This window comes from Pantherophis guttatus, chromosome 8 (assembly GCF_059756535.1).
Source record: "Pantherophis guttatus breed Tessera chromosome 8, ASM5975653v1, whole genome shotgun sequence".
NCBI lineage: Eukaryota > Metazoa > Chordata > Lepidosauria > Squamata > Colubridae > Pantherophis > Pantherophis guttatus.
The window spans coordinates 24,661,870-24,681,519 of record NC_142070.1 but is presented as its reverse complement, the minus strand read 5'-3'; the positions used below and the strand labels follow the sequence as shown (position 1 = coordinate 24,681,519).

The 19,650-nt window shown below is 35.4% G+C and overlaps 1 protein-coding gene and 1 long non-coding RNA gene across 3 annotated transcripts in view; one reads left to right on the top strand and one right to left on the bottom strand.

The window, feature by feature from the left end:
• The window catches only part of SEC24B (SEC24 homolog B, COPII component), a 27,752-nt gene extending 12,283 nt beyond the window's left edge, over positions 1-15,469 (bottom strand). Inside the window, exons 1-8 of one of the 2 annotated variants that reach the window (XM_034442263.3) lie at positions 14,976-15,469; positions 13,603-14,310; positions 11,948-12,109; positions 7,509-7,613; positions 4,756-4,836; positions 3,226-3,416; positions 2,020-2,195; positions 486-588 (exon numbers count right to left, since the gene is read on the bottom strand). In XM_034442263.3, the coding sequence (XP_034298154.2) occupies positions 486-588; positions 2,020-2,195; positions 3,226-3,416; positions 4,756-4,836; positions 7,509-7,613; positions 11,948-12,109; positions 13,603-14,293 (1,509 nt within the window). In that variant the 5' untranslated portion in view covers positions 14,294-14,310; positions 14,976-15,469. The remainder of the gene's footprint in view (positions 1-485; positions 589-2,019; positions 2,196-3,225; positions 3,417-4,755; positions 4,837-7,508; positions 7,614-11,947; positions 12,110-13,602; positions 14,311-14,975) is intronic. The other variant, XM_034442264.3, reaches the window with a different exon arrangement.
• On the top strand, positions 15,301-19,650 carry LOC117679933 (uncharacterized). The gene is made up of 2 exons (XR_004595487.3): positions 15,301-15,400; positions 17,920-19,650. It is a non-coding gene; the product is annotated as an uncharacterized LOC117679933 (long non-coding RNA).

Here is a 19,650-nt window from a genome sequence, read left to right as displayed (position 1 = left end):
TAACAAGTAGTAAGCTGGAGAGCCCAGCCATAGAAGGCAATACTACACAAACTAACATTGTGAATTAATTTTTCAAGGTTTATTGAAAATCACTGAATTCAAGTAAATACATTTAAATCGGTAAATGTCAATATTGGCTTGAAAATATTTTCCCAGTTTTCAATGGTATATTTTTGTTTACCCTGTTCCCCCCAAAATATGACATCCCCTGATAATAAGCCCAATCGGGCTTTTGAGCGCATGGCAATAAGGCCAAGCGCTTATTTCAAGGCTTAAAAAAATATAAGACAGGGTCTTATTTTCAGGGAAACACAGTAGATATCTGACCCATTAACAGCCAACACAATTTACAGCTTCCATCACTTAAAAACTATTATTGTATTACTCAAAATTTATGTACTTCTATAATATATAAATCAAAATACATGATCACCTTATTCAAATTTAGCTAAATAAAAACCTGGAGCAATAAAAAGTTGTTTTACCGTTAGATCTCTGAAAGGATGTAGTAGCAAACCCAAGGGAAGTTTTGCTTTGTTTAAAAGTGCCTGAGTCTGAGGAATATTTGTCAAAGTGCATCGAAACGAGCTACAGAAAAATCACAAATACACATATCAATTATTTTGAACAATAGTACCAATTGTTTTATAGAAAAAAAATCCTAAATGTTCAAGAGCTATATTACAGAGCTTGCCAAAAATCCTACATGGGCCAGAATCATGTAAGTTCATTGCTTTTGTGGCCTGGAAACTCCAGAGACATTGAATGTATTGGAGAAGGCCTACTGAGATTAAACTGGCAATTTATTAGTAGAGCAAATGTTTTGAAATACAAAAATAGATTACAACATATACAAGAAATGTGGAATAGAAAATGATATATCTTCTCTTGCCCAATCAATGACTTCAGGCTTTAAGAAAAGTCAAATATGTCTATCTAGAGCTGGGCAAAAAGTCTTCTGGCCATAGCATCCAACTGCTGCTCGAGCAGGGGCTGTATGTCCAGAATGAACAAGTTAGAATTGCTACCTTCAGTCATGAGAGGACGACTATATAGGAATGTGGGAAGGACCTTAGGGAAAGAGGAAGAGATGCTACCTAGGAAACAATCAGACAAGAGAGGAAGGAGCCCCCAGTAGCTTAATGGTTAGAGAAAAAAAAAACTTAGAATGGACCCTCCTAATGGTTCAAGCAGTTACAAGTGGCAGTGGGCAGCTTTGTACTTTCATCCAACCAAAATATGTATACTAAATTCTTCTTTGCTCAGATTAAATCCTAGGTTTTAAAATTAAACCCATTAACAGATTTGACCTGATAATAAGCATTGATATCAATATTTAACTGAGAAATAGATAACAGTGAAAATTATTTTTCCCGTTTCCCTTCACATGTACTAGCTTCATATCTGACTTCACTATTTGTCATTCTACAGCAGCGGTACCCCACCTTTACGGCTTGGCAGCCTGCTAGGGAAGAGGGGGGCCCACTGGTCACATAAGTCAAGCTGCGCATGTGCGCCAGATCACCGTTCGCACAAGTCAAGCTGCGTGCGCCGGCGAGCTGCTCACGCAGCCCGGTTCTGAGCAGGCCACGGCCCAGTAGTGGGCTGCGGCCTGGGGTTGGGGACTCCTGTTCTACAGGATTCAGAATAAAATGTGGAAAACTAAAAAGAAGTATTCTTAATTCGCTTTAGTCAAATGTTTTCAGAATAGTTTTCAAAGTGAGTTGTATCAGTGGCAACTACAGCAAACCATGATGAAGTGAAAATGACACCATCTGTGCAGTGATATCATTATGCAAATACTACCCTCCTGGAGTTGTGTCCTGACATTCGATGCAACCTGTGGTATTTGATTCTATAGTCACACAAATGTCATCCTTTGCCTCCCTGCAAATATCCAAAGTATCCATACAGTGACTGAATTTCTCTTGTTGAAAAACGGAACCAGGCGCATCCTAAGACCAATTTTTCAGAGGAATCAAACTGCAAGCATGCAAAAAATTGTCATGTTATACCTACTCTGGGCTGCAGTTCAATTTTTTCAGATCAGAGTTCAGATTAGGCAAAGGAGGTGAAACTGGAGCAATAGGTAGAATATTTCTTTCTTGAATAAGATTCAATGGTCTCAGACTTTCTGGCTGCTGTATCCCAAGTCCTCCCAAACTAGCTGATAGTTGATTCATGGTAGGATATACCTGAAAAAAGACATTTTAAAAAAGTATTAAAATAGACATTCAACCCTTTTCCTCACATCCTCCAATAATATTTTCCAGAACTTCAACTCCTATTTCCTATGCCACAGTACTTAATTTGCCATCCCCATCTGGGTTGGATTCAGAAGACCACTTTAGAAGCTCATTCCCACCCTTCCCTATCTCCTTTAAAGCAAAATGCCCTCTTCATAACAGCTGTCATCATCTGCTGAGTAAAATAAAAACTGAGAGGGAGCAAAAGCAATCCTGTATCAAAAGTCAGAGGAATAAACATTCTGGCCCATCCCTGCCCAATTTTCAAATCAAAATGAAAACCTGGTGGTAATAGTGGTGGTAATGGGATTATGAGGAAAATTATGGCAGAGGAGGTCAGCTACCTACCTTTTACCAACTTCCACAGGCATCTCTCCCTCAGCCTACAAGCCATTTTCCCCCATCTCCTTTCAAACTCATACATATGTAAATTAGATGTACACAGATCTACTGACAAGCATTTTCATCTTTACAATCTGTATAAATTTGTGTTTTTGAATATTTAGAGGCATTTGATACCCCCTACCCTTTCTTAGATCATCTAAAACATAATTTGAAAAAATGCTTTATATTAACAAATTACAAACTTGCCTATCTTGTGGAAAATTAAATATTACAGAATATAGTTTTTATATTCAATTAAGATTTTCTTTGCTATAAACATTTTGAATCCTCTCTTTTGCTAGGGAAACAAAACCATTTTTTATGTACTCATTTACTTCATTAAATTAGTTATAGTTAGCTGTTTCAGTAGATGTTGGGCAGATTACGATGTCCAAATAAACAGGTAAAAGAAATAAAAAAACATAAAGCATACATTTAATATGAATAAACTTTTCCTTTAACTGAACTATGGAAAGTAATTTTCTAATTCAAAGCATCCACATTCTAAGCCTAATCATGCATAATGAAACATTTTCTTATTCAATTTATTTGACGCAAGTGTCATCATGGATATAAGGTTTTCGGGATTCCTAACCTGTGGATACTGCGAAAATCCAGAATTATATCCAGAGCTACTTGGTTGCATGGCAGGAGATGGCAAAGATGGTGTTACGTTCTGGTATCCTGGCTGAAGAGGAGGATACCCACAACCGAATGACTTGGAGACTTTAGACATCTGAGGAACAGAGGAAATAGGAGGTGGGCTACTTGCCGCAGAACATGTTTCTAAACAGGAAAAAAAAGGTTAAAATTTCTTTCTTATAAAACACAAAGCATCAAAATACACCGAGCCAAGTATAGAAGCATTATGCATTTATTATTAGCAAAGCTGTAGACTTACACATTCTATATATCATTTAATGAATAAAATTAAAAAGATGAATTTGTTTCCAAATCAATGAAACAAATCCTGTATATCTTTTTTTCCCAAATGGACACATTCGAAACAATGATTTTAACACATTTTAAATGATTTCAAACCAAACAGCCAAAGAATTGAACAAATTCTTTTTTATATTTAACTGGTGTTAACTTTACAAAACTACCTTTTTATCTTTACTCTTCATTTAATTGTAGTCTTAAAACAAAGTTATTTTAAGATACAGGGGATAAAAGTAAGGGTATAAATGGAATGTAACATTTGATTTGAGGTTCTATTTTGGCAATATAATAAATGAGCATCTTTGACATCATCCATTAAAAAGATACATCGTAGCCTGAAAGGAAAAAGCTAGATTTCTTGTTCATATTTATAAATTTCAGGGGCTCTATAAATTACCATCTTTGCAAGTTTTTAAGAATAGAATGAAATTTGCAACTGCACAGATCACTCTGACAGAATAAAATGCTGGCAAACTTCCTAAAGAAAGGTGGATCTAAATGCTTTTTATTTACTTTTCTCCCCCAAACAGAAATCTGCCTCTTTCTCTCTCTCTCTGTGGTAGGCATAGCTGATAAGCAGAGTGAGAAAATTAGGAAATATGACTCTATTTCTGATGCCTGTTCATCTGCCATCACAAAATTACATAAATATCTTATGCTTATAGCTAGTATCAGTATACTTACGTAACAAAGTCTTTATGACATGCTTAGTTCCTTCAAGAATTTGCTCGTTCGTGAAAACTTCTATTTATATAACTTGGCAATAATACAAAGCTTTTTTTTGCCAGTCTTCTTCTGAGAGGTTTTTAACTTCCTAGTTTAGCCTACAGCCCTGGAACTTCCTAGTGATCTTCCACCCAAATATTAACAAGCTTTATTCAGTGGTGGCATTCAGCCGGTTCTATCCGGTTCGCGTGAACCGGTAGCGGTGGCTGCAGGAGGCTCCGCCCACCTGCCCAGATGTCATCCCGTCCCATTTTTGACACTGCGCATGCAGAGCACGCTCACATTTGCGGATCGGTAGTGAAGGTAAGTGAATACCACCCCTGGCTTTATTCCTAATTAATTTTTTGAGTCTCATAAAGGTTGATCAGATACAACTATGTGGCTGGCCTTATTACTGTAAGTTGATTTTTAAAAAGTGGTACTGATAATATTAATTATTAAACAGAACACAATTCACCTGGATAGCCATCACCTTCAAGAGTGTCATAATTGTTGAGAACAGGAGATGCGCTGCTAGTAGTGGAAGAGCTGTCAATAGCTAGAGAGAAAATACAGACATTCAACTGATAATAAGTGCATGCTAATAGATGCATAACACTATCTGCTACGAAACTGTAAAGATCTTACAGGGAATTGCAATCTATTGATAATTTCATAAGTTACTAGAAAACCTGCTTGTAAAGAACAGCTGAGGTCAACTGAACAAGTACATTAGCATATATTTAAGTACACTAAAAAGGTAAACATGGGAAAAGCCAATTAAAAAAAGGAATAATCTGAAAAGTTAGCCCATGTTTATTCTTGTTTGTAAGTTTTAAGATAGTATCTACATATTAGGTCACTCCACTCAGAAACTTCCGAGTTAGAGAATCACTTGCAAAGATGAACAAGGGCAATAGAACCTGTTACGCTTTCGAAGCATTTCAAATGCTATGAGAAACTGATAATCAAGGACTTTTTGCAAAGGATTCCCTTAGTGCAGATTTTTCTTGTTTCCTTATACATATTCGAATAACCTCCTTTATGAAGAGACATTTCATGGTCATATCATGAAATACAAACACAAATATTCTTTAATATTAAGTAACTATAAACCAAAGACACAATGGTGTTAATCCATGCAGGAGTTCTGTTGCAATAAATGTGCAGCAAACAACGCACACACAGAGGGGCTCCAAAATTTTCTTTCATCCAATGAAAGATTTTTCTGTTGAAGGAAAAATTTGGGCAGAGGATGGGGCCTTATGACTATTACAAACCATACTGTGCTCTTTGCTGAGTGTTGTTAAAAGTGCAAAATATCAGGGATCATTATGTTCAAAACATTAATCTGAATTGTTCATGTTCTTCCAGCCATTAGATCCACAAAACAAAGTATAAACATGCAGAGAAAATTTGACACAAACACATGCCTGAAGAGGTTGGTGGGCTATATACCTCAAAAGATTATGCTAAAAAAAATATCACCATTTATAGGCATAATTTGACTAATTATGACAGAAGCATTCAACTCAAAGGTTGCTTTCTTATAAAGACTTACCAGGAAGTAAGTCCTATTGAACTCAAATGACCTTTACTACTTCCTAGAAATTTACAAAGATTCCAGTGTCAATGTCCGATGTATAACAATTGTTTATTATACTGGGATATTACACATCTGCTGTGTAGAAGGTGAATCAATACTACCTGCCATTTGCCAGATGGGTTTCAGCAAAAAGATAAAACTGAAAACCAAATTAAAAATTAGGTTTCAGTATCAACATTCCAGTATTTATATCAGACTTTTGTATTTCAGCAGATTCTCAAAGTTTAAAAAAATCTCCAATACATTTGTAGTACTCTAGAAAAATTCTCATATTGCATTGAATTCTCCAACTTTGCAAGCAAATGGATAAAATGTTTGAGGTAGGACAATCTTATAGCTATCCCACCTCAATTATGAATACATTTTCTAATTCATTTGTGCTTTTTATTCAGTCTTTCGATAATCAGAATAATAGAAGATGGAACACTATTCCATTACTATACCAATTTTAAGAAATATGGTGACCAAAGCAACTGGAACAGAAATTTCATAGTAATCTTTTTGATTTGTAAGTAACTTGACTCTCTTAGCATTTACTATGTACATGAGACTGTATATTAAACAAGTTCGCCAGTAATTAATATCAATTTTTCTTTTAAATGGATTGTAGACATTAATTGCACTATATAACTTAGTAAACGTGTCCCTACATATTAGCATCTGGCACTGGTGATTCATAGCATTTTATATGACATAAAATAAGGAAACTGACAGTTTCCTTATTTTATGTCACATAAAATATACATAGAATGTAAAAGGAGACTTTTACATTCTATTATGAAAAAGAATAAACCTGTGCGTAAGTAAAAACAGAACAATTTTAGCTTGAGAATGGCACTGAAATTTCAAAATCTTTAGAATATTATTGAAAGCACATTTTTATATGCTAAGCATATAAATATTGCCATACATATTGGAGCAGTCTATACAAAATATTTACACATAGGTGTATGTGGTTTATTAACACTCTTCCATTTTTAAAAAAAACTGGTTTTTTTACTTTTTTAAAAAAGATTTGTTTTCATATTTATGTTGTAGGTACACTTTTTAAAGATAAAGCTTTAGTCAATCATCTTTTGATTTCAAGCTTCTTCAAGTTCATTTTTCTCAGATGCTTGCCTAAATTTATTAAAACTGAAATAATCTACATATGATAGACAGAGTCCTTTTCAGGAAAGGCAGAATGTAATGTATTGGCAATGGTTAACATATTTGCCTTAGCAGTAAGATGGAAAGACTGCTTCCATAATGAGAAAGCAACGTGTATTTAGTATTTACAGGGATGCTAAAGGAAAAAATGATATTTTTAAAAAAACACTTCCAAACTACACATATTATATCAAATACTGTAAACCTATTTGTAATGAAGGAGATGCTCATTTTTATAGCCATTTATACTGAAATAAGTAAGCTCTATTCAATTACATGTGACTAACCTCTATCTAAACATGTAAAATAATTCCATAATGAAGCCCTGGCATCTTTTGTACAAATCTTTTCAACTCTTAAATGCATATTATTTAGGCTCCAAAATGATTGTTTGTTTGAATTACTTGCACTGAAGAAATGGAATAATGCCATCAAAAGTGAAAAGTTAGAAATACTGGTGCAAAGCTAAAGCAGACCTGCTTCCTCATCCTCATCCTCCTCTTCCTCATCATCTGAACTTGATGACAAGGGAGTTGCTGAAGAGCTAGCTTGATTATTAATATATCCACCATACTGCATGCCTGTAAAAGTGGAAAGCACAAATACTGGAGTCAAACACACAGGAAAGGCAAGAAATTGAAAGCACGAATAAAAGCATTAAGGTAACACCAATCCAAGCACAACAAAGGACACTAACATGAAGAGCAACCTAGTTAACCCCAGAGAAGTTCTCTTTATAGAAGTTAACCACCAGTTCTGAAATGCTGTGGTGTTAGTAACAGGCAGAGAAACTTAGTAGTGGAACAGAACACAATTTACCCATCATTAGAGATTTTAAAAAGTCAAAATTGTTTAATTATCGAGTTACATTGAGAAATCACTGCTCTTGATGTAGAAGTATAAAACAGTCTTTCTCACCCTTGACAATTTTTAAGATATGTAGACGTCAACTCCCAGTATTGAATACTCGCTGGGGAATTCTGGGAGTTGAAGTCCACAGAACTTAAAAGTTGCCAAGGTTGAGAAACATTGATCTAACACACGCACCCAATTCTACAATTTTTATTGTTTCTGGTTTATGTTGAATAGTACGGTGACTTTTAAACTATACTGTGCTTTGTTTTATGACTGAAAGCCATTGGGAGGTAATAGTATATCAATGAAAGGAATAACAAATAATAAAGATTAACCAGCAATGTCAATCCATCAGTCTTGGCATAGAGACCAGGGGAATTTTTTCAAGTCTAAATATCCATTGTCTTGGAAGTATCTCACTACTAAAGCCCATCTAGTTTCAAAACCAGACAGTCAAGGACTTTTTGCAAGAGATCCTAGGTAATCCTTAGCATCAAAATCTATTCCACAGCTTCTGAAGACTCTTCTCACTTTCCCCCTCCCCCAAAATGACACTTTAAATGGTGAGTTTATTTTACATTTATATTTATCAGCAAAGAAAAGAAGTGAAGCACTTCAGCAAAGCTTCAGGTGATTTCTTGATCAAGATAACTGAGAAAGTCTTCTCTGAAAAATTCTTAAAGAATGTAGATGGATAGTCGTGGATCACTGATCATCTGAATAAACCTTAAAGTTACATCAACTCAATGAGTTCCAGTTAAGAGTAAAAGAAACTGTATCAGGCTAATAGCAAAAGCTTGGTGTGCAATATGAGCCGATATAGAAAAACCTGTATATATCTGGCCTTAGAGATGACCCTCGGCTTTTATTTGTAAGCAACAACTTACAGCAATTGACAGTCTAAGAATATAGCGTCTACAAAACTATTAAACAAATAATAATATTAATTCATGCACATCTGTACATGAAACTGGAAGTTAGCAAGAAGGAGCCTGAAGAGCAAGTCTGAGAATTTAAGAAAAAAACAAACAAACCCAAGAATACACCAAAATCTCCTTCAGGAAGTTTTTTAAATTAATTTTTCCTAATTGGAAATGAACAGTAATCAACTATTAGATAGAACATTTTGATATCATTAAAATGCATTTTCAATGTGATTATTTTTAAATCATTGTATTTTCCTTAATCTCCAGAGTGTCCTCATTTTCACATAACATTAAATTGAAAATTACAACTTTCATTATACAGAAACAATCATTTACTGTATATTCATATTACTGAATTACATATTTCATATGATATTACTGTATATGATGTAGGAAAGGAGAAGAAATGGGTTTGTCAGCAATGGAAATGAAAAATATTTTGCTAAATCTTTCTAATTATAGCAACTAGAATGCATAAAGTGTACATGACTTTTTATGAAAGGAGGCTCCACTTAAACATTTAAAATAGATATATATTTTGAAACATGTTTCAAGATATGACCAACATTCAAATTATTTTTTCCAAATACCCTTGGGTATGTGTTGATTAGGTACCAGGCATTTATAGTGAAAAATTTAGACAAAATGTAACCCCTGAGACATCACGCTAATAACAAAAGTAAATACTGTCAATTTCATGGTTCTCCCACTTGTAACATGTGGCTGTGAAATGTAGACCATAAAAAAGCTAAATAAAATTGTTGAGAACAATTTGGACCAGAACAAAAAATCACTCAACACTCCATGATGCAAACTCAAGACTGCTCAATGGAAGGTCAATGAAAATAAGACTTAAATATTTTAGATATGTAAAGAAATGGCAGATATAAATGAAAAAACCCTGATGTACAGAAATCATTTGAAAGCAATAATAAAAGAGGTCATTAGAAAACAAGTTGACAAAATTGATGACACAGGTCAAAGCTTACAAGACGTATGTGTCATATGTCATCAGGAGACAATCTTGGCAAAAAGAAGTTCATCTAGTCTCAAAGAGTCAGAAGTGACTGAATAACTGAACAACTGAGAGTTCTAACTAACTTACAATAGCTATTACTAAAGTTATTTATTTGTTAAGTGTAATACCAATATCTAGGCCAGTGATGGCCAACCTTTTCGGCACCGAGCGCCCAAACTGGAACGCATGTGCGCCAGAGCGCCAGAAACCCGAAGACCAGCTGGCCGGTGATCATGCCCACTGACCAGCTGGTCTTCAGGTTGGGCATTCAACGACCCGTTTGGCTTTCCATTGGGAATAGATGTTAAAATTGTTGGGCATATTATTAAACATATTACTAAAGTATAAACATGAGAACAATCAGAATGACTCCTGAGAGCTCTCACCATACAACTTCCTTCCATATTTCTTCAATATACTGTATAACTTAAACCCAAAACAAAAACACTGAAATTTGGAAGTTCTGCTCTTCTATGGGGCTAGATGCACATTAGCAAAAACAGAAGCTAAAATGATTTGCCTGTTATTTTTCAACGGAATCTAATCTCAGAATAGCTACTACGTATGTTTTACCCATGAAAAACAATGGCATTCAGCATAAGCCACTTGGGTCACAAAAATTTGGACAACCACAAGAAAGCAGGAAAAGATGCAGGAAAACTAATCCTCTGCTTACTATTTATTGGCTGTTCTGGTGGCCTGAGGTAGTAGCCTCAACCCAACCACCTCTTCCTGGCAGCTGTCTCCGAAGTCTTCTCAAACAAATGCAGAGAACAGTGATGAATGAATAACAAAGTCAAAAATTCTAAATCAAGTAACCAAACCAAAATAAGTTATTAGTATAGAACCTGGGAGTGAAAAAAAGATAATATATGGATGAATTTATTGAGGCTAAGTGTGCGTGTGAACTCAGGACGTGCTCCTTTTCTCCTACCAATTGAGGAACTTTTGAGTTCTTTTGGAGATTATACTCACTACACACATACAACGGCTTTCTGATTCTTCTTGATTTGTGGATGTTCTGAGGGATCAGATGTTGAGACATGTAAACCTTAATTAGTCAGCGATCTCTTCATCTCTTCACATTTCAACAGAAATCTTGCAGCACTGGTTCATAAGAGTTTCGGTTGCCAACTGGATGTAAACTCCAGTCCAGCACTGAATCTAATGGCCCTCACAGCAATTTCTTTCTTAGAGTAAGATTTTTGTCCAATGACATATTAATTCTCTCTCTGTTATGCGCTCCTTGAAATCCTATTGTTTTACTTCCAAATTAAAACATTATATATCACATCTGACCAAAGCTAAACAGCAATAGGGACATGATTGATCTCATGTTACTATGGCCAAAACAAGAGAATTAAAAAAAAACAATGAGAATAAGAACAAAATACATTTTCCAATTATAGCAATTAAAGGAGACTAAAATATTCAGAACACTTAACAAACAGATTTTGGCTTCCACTTGAAATAAAACAACCCATCTGGGTTGATGTCCAAAAACAGACATTTTGGGTTTGAGCATGGGCAACCTGAAAACTTCTGTACTGTCTTGCCCAGAACATTTTGTGCATACATGAAAATAGATTTAATTGTTGTAATTTAATCCATTTTTATACTTACAATTGTCAAATGTTTGTATGTTTTATCTTGCTCTAAGCTGCTCAAAGTCACTTTGAACTGTGAGATGGGCAGCAAATAAATTAGATAAATTGGTACATCCTCCTAAAAATACATCATGCATTATGACAGTATTTAAACAAAAGATCATCATTGGGACAACTTGATTCTGACTCTATAACTGCAAATGCTGTTGTGCATTAATTGCAGGCTCTTATATTTTAATTAAATATGTAGTATTTATTTATTAAATTTATATACTGCTCATCTCACTGTCCCAAGTGACTCTGGACAGCTTACAATAGTATAAGTTACATACATTATTTATGCATTATAAAACATGGACTATAGTTAAATTAGAACTAAAGTCTTACAAATATTAAAATTACAGGCCTATACAAGGTTTTCAGGATTACCCATTCCAACCAATAGCTGTTTTATTAAAATATAATTTGGAACACATCATTTTTTTTCCTTTTTAAGCCAATTTCTATACCTTCATGAAGAAAAGAATCTGATGACTGTGTAAGACAAGATGAAGTGATGGGCTTTCCTGTCTTCTCTACAATAGATGTTTTAACTGAAGAAGTTGCAGCTGAAGCCACTCCTTGATTAGGTTTTACTGACTGGATATTCTGATTTACATAATGTGGTGACCCTGAAAAATCAAACATGGGGAGTATACATTAGAAGGGATTACTTATACTAATTAAAAAATAATTTTTGAAGTGACAGCAACTGAACATTTAAAAACAGATACAGAATGAAATTTCTCAAAATGACAGGAACAGAAGCATGCAGATAATGGTTTCAAAAGTTTGTAATAAAATTAGAGTCATTTACAATATACTATTAATATAGTTTGATAATTTTGTTTAAGTCTTAAATGATATACAAGAAAAGCAAGCAAAGATGACAAATCCCATATTTACAATGTAATTTTTATTCTCATGAAAGAGAAGATTGTGGAACCTTCGTCTTAATGACTGAACCCACTCTGATTACACTCAGCGTCTAATTCTTGATGCCTGTTATATCACAATAGATCAGAGCTCTCAAACTCGAGGCCTGCGGGCCAGATGTGTCATGCGCTGGCCACGCCCAGTTTAGCAAAGGGGAGGAAACTTGTAATATATCACGTGACGCCGTGAGTTTCACACCCTTGCAATAGATGAATATAATGAATTTTTCAAAAAGAGTTGAAAAATTTGTGTAGACTTGTATCTTTTTATTATTAATTTGCTTCATTATACATATTTGCTTTCTATTCAATTAGTTCTTGATTTACAAGAGTTTGTTTAGTGAGAATTCAAAGTTACAACAGAGGTGAAAAAAATGACTTTTGACCATTTTTCACACTTATGCCATTGCAACATCTTCACAGCCAAGTGATCAAAATTGAGTCGCTTGGCAACTGACTCATATGACGGTTGCAGGTTCCCAGGGTCATGTTATCACTTTTTGCAACTTTCTGACAAGCAAAGTCAATGGGGAAGCCAGATACACTTAACTGTGTTAGTAACTTAACTGCAATTATTCACTTAAGAACTGTGGCAAGCAAGGTCATAAAATGGAGCAAAACTGACTTAACAATATCTCTATTTAGCAATAGAAATTTTGGGCTCAATTGTCAACTTTAGTCAAGGACTACCTGTACATGTATTTGCTTACAGACACCCAAACATTGAATGGATGTTTGGAATCAAACTTGAAAAACAAATTAGCCTATTGAGGATAATTAATATCAGCAAGAAAATGAAGAATCAGCTTCCAGTTTTTTAAAAAAGAAGCAATAAAGTGAAAACAGTCTGAGAATAATGCACAAATCAGTGTTGCCTACTATAGGCAACATATTGCTTATGATTATTATCCTGTAAATAATTTTTATTCTTTTAAAGATATGGATGATCTAAATAGAGCAAACAATCTTGCACATAAGCCAAGAATTTATTTTAACAGCACCAAGCTACTTGATTTATATTACAGTTCAGAAAGAAAAAGCAAACTGAAGAGGAGAAAAAAATTGAAAATATGAAGCATTTTTGTAAAAACATTTAGCCTCCTTAGCTTGCACACTTTATGTACAACAACAGTCAATTCATTTTAAGCATATTTGTATTCTCTGTCACATACAACTTCTCTATGCAATACCTGTACTCATTGTGTTGTTCGCTTCAGGAAGAGATCCTGTAAAGCTGCCATGATTCCCCTGAGCCAACTGGAGCTCTGGAGCACTCCATGATGCAGACGTGTAGCCCAAAGGAACTCTGGGTGGTCCTATAGGTGGGGCTCTAGTTTGATTAGAATAAGCACCTGCTAAATTCAAATGGCCATGTGCCATCACAGGCTGGATACTAGGCATCTGCCCATATGGATTGTCAGTGGACATTGGAGGATATACAATATTAGGATATGCAGCACTAGACACAGGAGGCATGGAATAATGACTAGAGGAAGCAACAAATCCCTGAGATGGAACAGAAGAGCTGGCAGAATGCAAGACGGAATTGTTGTAGGGACCAGTAAATGAAGAATATGACTGTGAAATGCTGGTATGCAACTGGGATGCAGGAGGTACTGTTCCTTGGAAAGGTCCTGGTGGTTCTGCATTATGAGGTGCTCTATTGTACAAGTGTTGTGATCCCTGTGAATTTAACATCTTCGGTGTCACAGAAGAGACATTAGCATTTTGTGCTGGTACAGAACATTGGGGAGAATAATAATCTGCACCATAATAGTTTTCCAGCTGTGAAGGAATCGCTTTACTGGGCACTTGTGAGAAGTTTCCTGAGGGAGCTTTATAGTTTTGAGGATGTGATCCATATCCAGGGGAGAACTGCATCAGTTTATGTGATAGTCCTGAAAGAGAGAGTACAGCAATTAAAAGTGCTTACACTTTAAAGGAAGTGTATGAACTCAAATACCAGTAGGACGTATCAAAAAAAGTGGGAAGACACAAATTAGTTTCAGGATGTTTGTTTTTGCTGGAGAAGGTTTATCAATCTAACCACTAAGAGCTGATGCTAATCTGATGACATATAATCACTCAATCAGTATAGAGAATGAATAATTTTGAAGAAACCTGCACAATGACAAGTTGCAGCCAGTTCATGTAAAAAATTTATATCAAAAATGAGTGGAAAATACCATGTATATAATTTTATAATTACAGAATTCTTCTTATAGACAGAAGACAGTACATGCTCACAAAGTATTTCACTTCTTTTCAACCCAAACTAGATATTTTTTGTTATATATAACACAAAAATCTAAATGTGAAGATGCTAACAAGAAATATTTAAATTATAACAATTACAGGCAACTCGTGTTTCAGCCTAAGATCGAATCTTATCCGATATACTGTGTTTTAGATTCACAGACAGACATAGATATATAGATATAAATAACATGATGGCACTTCAATTTACTTTGAGGTCCGTGCTGCATCCTTCCTAATGTTCTAGATCACAGGGATAATCTATTCTCTCGGGGCTTCCCGTCCAGTTCAATGTCCCTGTACCTACCCGAGGGAAACAAGTCAGTCGGTCACGATCAAAATTTTTGTTGCGCAGCCTATTCGTTTCTCCTAATGACGTATCCGACCCGTCTTGTCCCGCTTAGCCGCCCTTCCTCGCCGGGCCACAGTATTTATTTACAGCTCTTCCTTCCAACACCGTTTGCTGAAGTCGGCGACGATAATGGTTGAGGCCCGGACGGGACTTCCTTATATGCCCTTTTGGCCGACCAGAAGGAAACCGCTACCTCTTAATCGTGACCCCGGAAGCTCCGCCTCAGAAAGCCAATGGGCAGCGCCTATTGGTCTAAAATGTCTCCCAGTTTGCACTGCGAATATGTGGTTTTGCTGGGACTTCCTCTCGACCAAAAGATAGACAGCCCCATGGCTGGTAGAAAAAAATATTTATAGTGGTGAGCGCGGAATTGGAGTAATGTTAGTATTTCCATAATGGTTGGTTTAATATTGGTTTATTGAATAAGTTATGGATGGATGGCTTGACTCAATGACAGATAAAAGCCACAGTTTATAGACGGAAATGGCTGAGTTAACACAACGTTGCTAAACTGTAGTTTTAACTACAGTATGATGTGAAAGCATTGGTTTCTTTGTGTTGTGCTTGACTCCTGGGGTTGATTACCTGGGCATGTAGTTTCCTTGGCAATATTATAGACGTTCACTGCTGCTTTCTAAGGTTGTGTGCGCGCGCGTTTGTATGTTTTACATGTATAACTTAGGGCGATTAGGGTAATCAAGGTCTGATTTTGAGCCAAGGTTGCTAGATGCTGCTACCTAAGTGATCCTGGTATTTTGAATAAACAACAATTGGTTGAGTTCACACAGCATGCTAAGTCATAATGTACATTGTTTGCTTAGTATGTTTTATAAAGGCAGTGTTTTTGGTTACCTGGCTACGCTCATGCTGAATTACAATACCAACAATCATTTTTAAAATTTCAGTTTTGAGTCAAATCAGAAAAAAACTTTATTGGAGGAAGGTATTCTATATGAATACAAAGAAGGGACAAATAGGTTTGTGGTTTTTTTTTTTTTAATCACAGAATGACCATGTAATCTTAGATGTGTTATATATGCTTTACATATGTGCTAAACATGTTTAAAGACAGGATCTTCCTCATTTTGGCATCTGTGAGGTACTGAGATTGTCTTTTAATATTTGTATATATAACAGATTTCTAGAAGTCACAAAAGTAATGTAGTGCTTCTTGCACACTTGAATGTATGGTTACAAACTACCAGGACATTGATTGTCTTTTATTTTGTCTAGTGAATACAGTCATTAGAATTACTATTTCTATTTATGTTGTGATTACACTTCCAGAAATATCTTTCAAACATTATTTGAAGCAGATAATTCTAGAAGAGAATATCAATAAGTTAAATTTCTTGAGTTATTCAATAATTGCTCAGTATAAGAAAAGTTAACCATTTCAGACAAACTACATTGAATTGTTTTTTGAGAATATATCCAAGTAAAGGTATGGCTAGCTGATGAGAGCTAAATAGCTTGAAATAGATCTATACTAGTTTCCCTTTATTTCTTTATTAGCGAAATATAAATTATATATATATTCTTTCAATTTAGTGACAAATCCCCTCTAAATTAGTAAATACTAAAATTAATGAAAAGATAAGGAAACAAGTAATTTCCAATCCATTTTTATTTCAGTTTACATTTATTAACATAAGCTGTAAAAATATAAACATTTAATTTCCCTTTCTTTGTTCTATGTAGTGTATATGGGACTATTCTTGCTTAAATTTAGAGAAGCTTCTGTATATACTTTTAGTTTCATCATTGCTGCATATTTTTCAAGTTCCCAATCAAATATTGTCACTATATCTTTTTTCTCCCAGTGTTGTGCAATATAACTTGACTCCCTGTGAAATCAAATATTAGATCTTATGTTTTTGTTAAACTATTCTGGCTTAATTAACGAGCCTTGGTGGCGCAGCAGACTAAAGTGCTGTTAAGTAACACCAGCTGCCTGCAATTACTGCAAGTTCAAATTTCACCAGGCTCAAGGTTGACTTAGCCTTCCATCCTTTCGAGGTAGGTAAAATGAGGACCCGGATTGTGGGGGCAATAAGCTGACTTTGTATAAAAAAAGAACACCGCTTAGGGGGGGCCGAAAGCCTTATTAAGCAGGTATATACAAAAGTATGCAGGCTATTGCTTAGCGCATTGTAAGCCGCCCTGAGTCTCCGGAGAAGGGCGGCATATAAATTGAACTAATAAATAATAAATAAATAAATAATTGTAGTATTAAAGAATTTTATTGTAGTATTAAAGAATTTAAAGTACAGCAGGCAAAATAGAATTCAGCAATTCGAACAAAAATAGAATAGTCTTTAAAAGAGTATTAAAGTATTATTTTTAAATCCTCTAAAAAGGGAGCTTTAGACTTTTAATGGAATATTTCATTTGAAACATTTTAAGCTCTTATTTTGCAATGCAATGTTACCCTGAAATACTTACGAGACCCTAAATGCATGAAAATACAATTATAGCAGCTGCTTTCTTTGTTAATGTATCCTATGGATTTGAGCGGCTTGGCACTTGCTGCTGAGTGAGTAAAAGGGAACCACCACCACCCCTCCCCCGTATTCTGGCCTTGAAGGGCAGCTGCTCTATTAAGAGGCTCCATGAGCTGACCCGGCTGCTAGTGATGGCTGGTGTGGGGAGATTTTATGACAGGTGCCCCATATAACAAAGTTCACAGGTGTTGGGGGCTTAAGGGGAGGGGGACATGATATCCACCTTTTAAGTTCCCGTAGGATATACTGTTAGTATAACAAAAAAATGGACAAAGAGAAGAGGAGTGGAGAGAAGTGGAGGTAAAAGACAGTAATTGGAGTAAACAGAATAGCTGGAAAGGGAGAAGTTGGACAGAGAATTGAAGTGTGCTGAACATTTGTTGGCTCCTGTTTAGAGTGAGAAGAACAGTCCAGAGAGACTTTCTTGGAAGAAGGGAAGTAAAGACCCAGTGGAATGAAAGCTCCCCAGAAGACCCAGGAGTGGGAAGGATGGATTTGGCTGGCTGCAGATGTCAGCCACATCAAAGATCCTCGAGGGAGCAGCAGGAATCAGCTGTCAATAGAGAAGCTGGGGGGAAACTCGGCAGAAGACCCTGAGAGAGGTTCATCCTCCAATGGAGAAGTAATAGATGTTTCGGCTGTGAGGAGAATATTCAAGCCACACTGAACAACTATATAAAGTCCAATCCTTTATTTTTTACACACACACATCAAGCCAGAAACTAGAGGGAGATATAAAGAAAGAAGGAAGCAGAAGAGAGAGAGGTAGAAGTCACTGGGAGGGACACCTGGGAGGAAACCTGACATCAGAACGGTGTTGTTTAGTCCTGTTGTAAATACTTAATACAAATAACTAGTAAAAACCATAATGTCCAGTATCACGTGTTACTGTGTCCATTGCCACCTTTGCAATAAATATACCACCAGTATTTTTTTTTTTTAAAAAAAAAACAACCATCACACTATTTTATTGTTGGCTGTTCACCGCCCTGAGTCCTTCGGGAGTAGGGCGGTATACAAATCAAATAAACTATAAACTATAAACTATAACACTATGACATTCAGATAGAGCACAGTTTAATCAAATGCAGGCAGGCTGCTTTCTGAGGCAGCTCCTGCAATATTGGTATTTCATGGCTATTATTAGACTTCACCTGTTACTAGGCAAGCAGGTACCTTTTGAATCAGGTCTACTTTCTGATTGGTCCTCAAGGGCAAGCGCCACATAGAGCCAACTGCAGCAGTTACAAGGTGAGAAAAACATAAGTGACTATCAATAAAGCCTCACATTTTAGAGACAGCTGCAATGGCACACTAGCCAAAGTTGGACAAAGTTGGACAAAGGGTAATATAGGCATGACTATATTACAGGATATTACAGAAGCTATAAATTCAGGAAAAACTTTGTGCAACACACTTTCTGTAGTATAGCTCCATTTCAAGTTGGAGTCTTGTTAGGAATAAACCTGAACTTGTGTGTGTGTGTGAGAGAGAGAGAGAGAGAGAGAAGATATATCTATATATGTTCGTGTAAATGTATATGTAAATGTCTATTCTGAGCCAAATAAGATAATGAAGTAATCCTAACTTGGTACCTGAAAGCTTTCAGGAATGAGAAACAACAAGTTCAGGTTTATTTCTAACAAAAAATATACATGCATATATACATACATACATACATACATGCATGCATACATACATACAAAAAAAATTATCTTGTGAAAATGAGACAGCTACATATGTTTCTAAGAGCGATTGTTGTTTTGCCTTTAAACTGAAAGCTAATAAACTACCTTCTAAATGTAGGTTTTGTTTTGTATGAAACCATCTGTTGATAAATCCAGATGTGCTGACAATTTGCAAACCAGACTTCCAGCAGCTCTGTATAAATTTAGCTCACCTTAATAATGTGGTTACATTTTCTGGAACAGTCTGTTCAATTTTGATTCAATTAAAAACACTGGCTTTAAAATGCATAAATATATTTGCCATGTTGATGTATTTTTAATGCAGTTTTGCCTCATGCAAGGTGAATTCTATGATGATTGTACTTCTGATTATTGGTAAATTATAAAAGTATTTCTAATCTAACCAATGCCAATAAATTTATCACTTGCTGTACAACA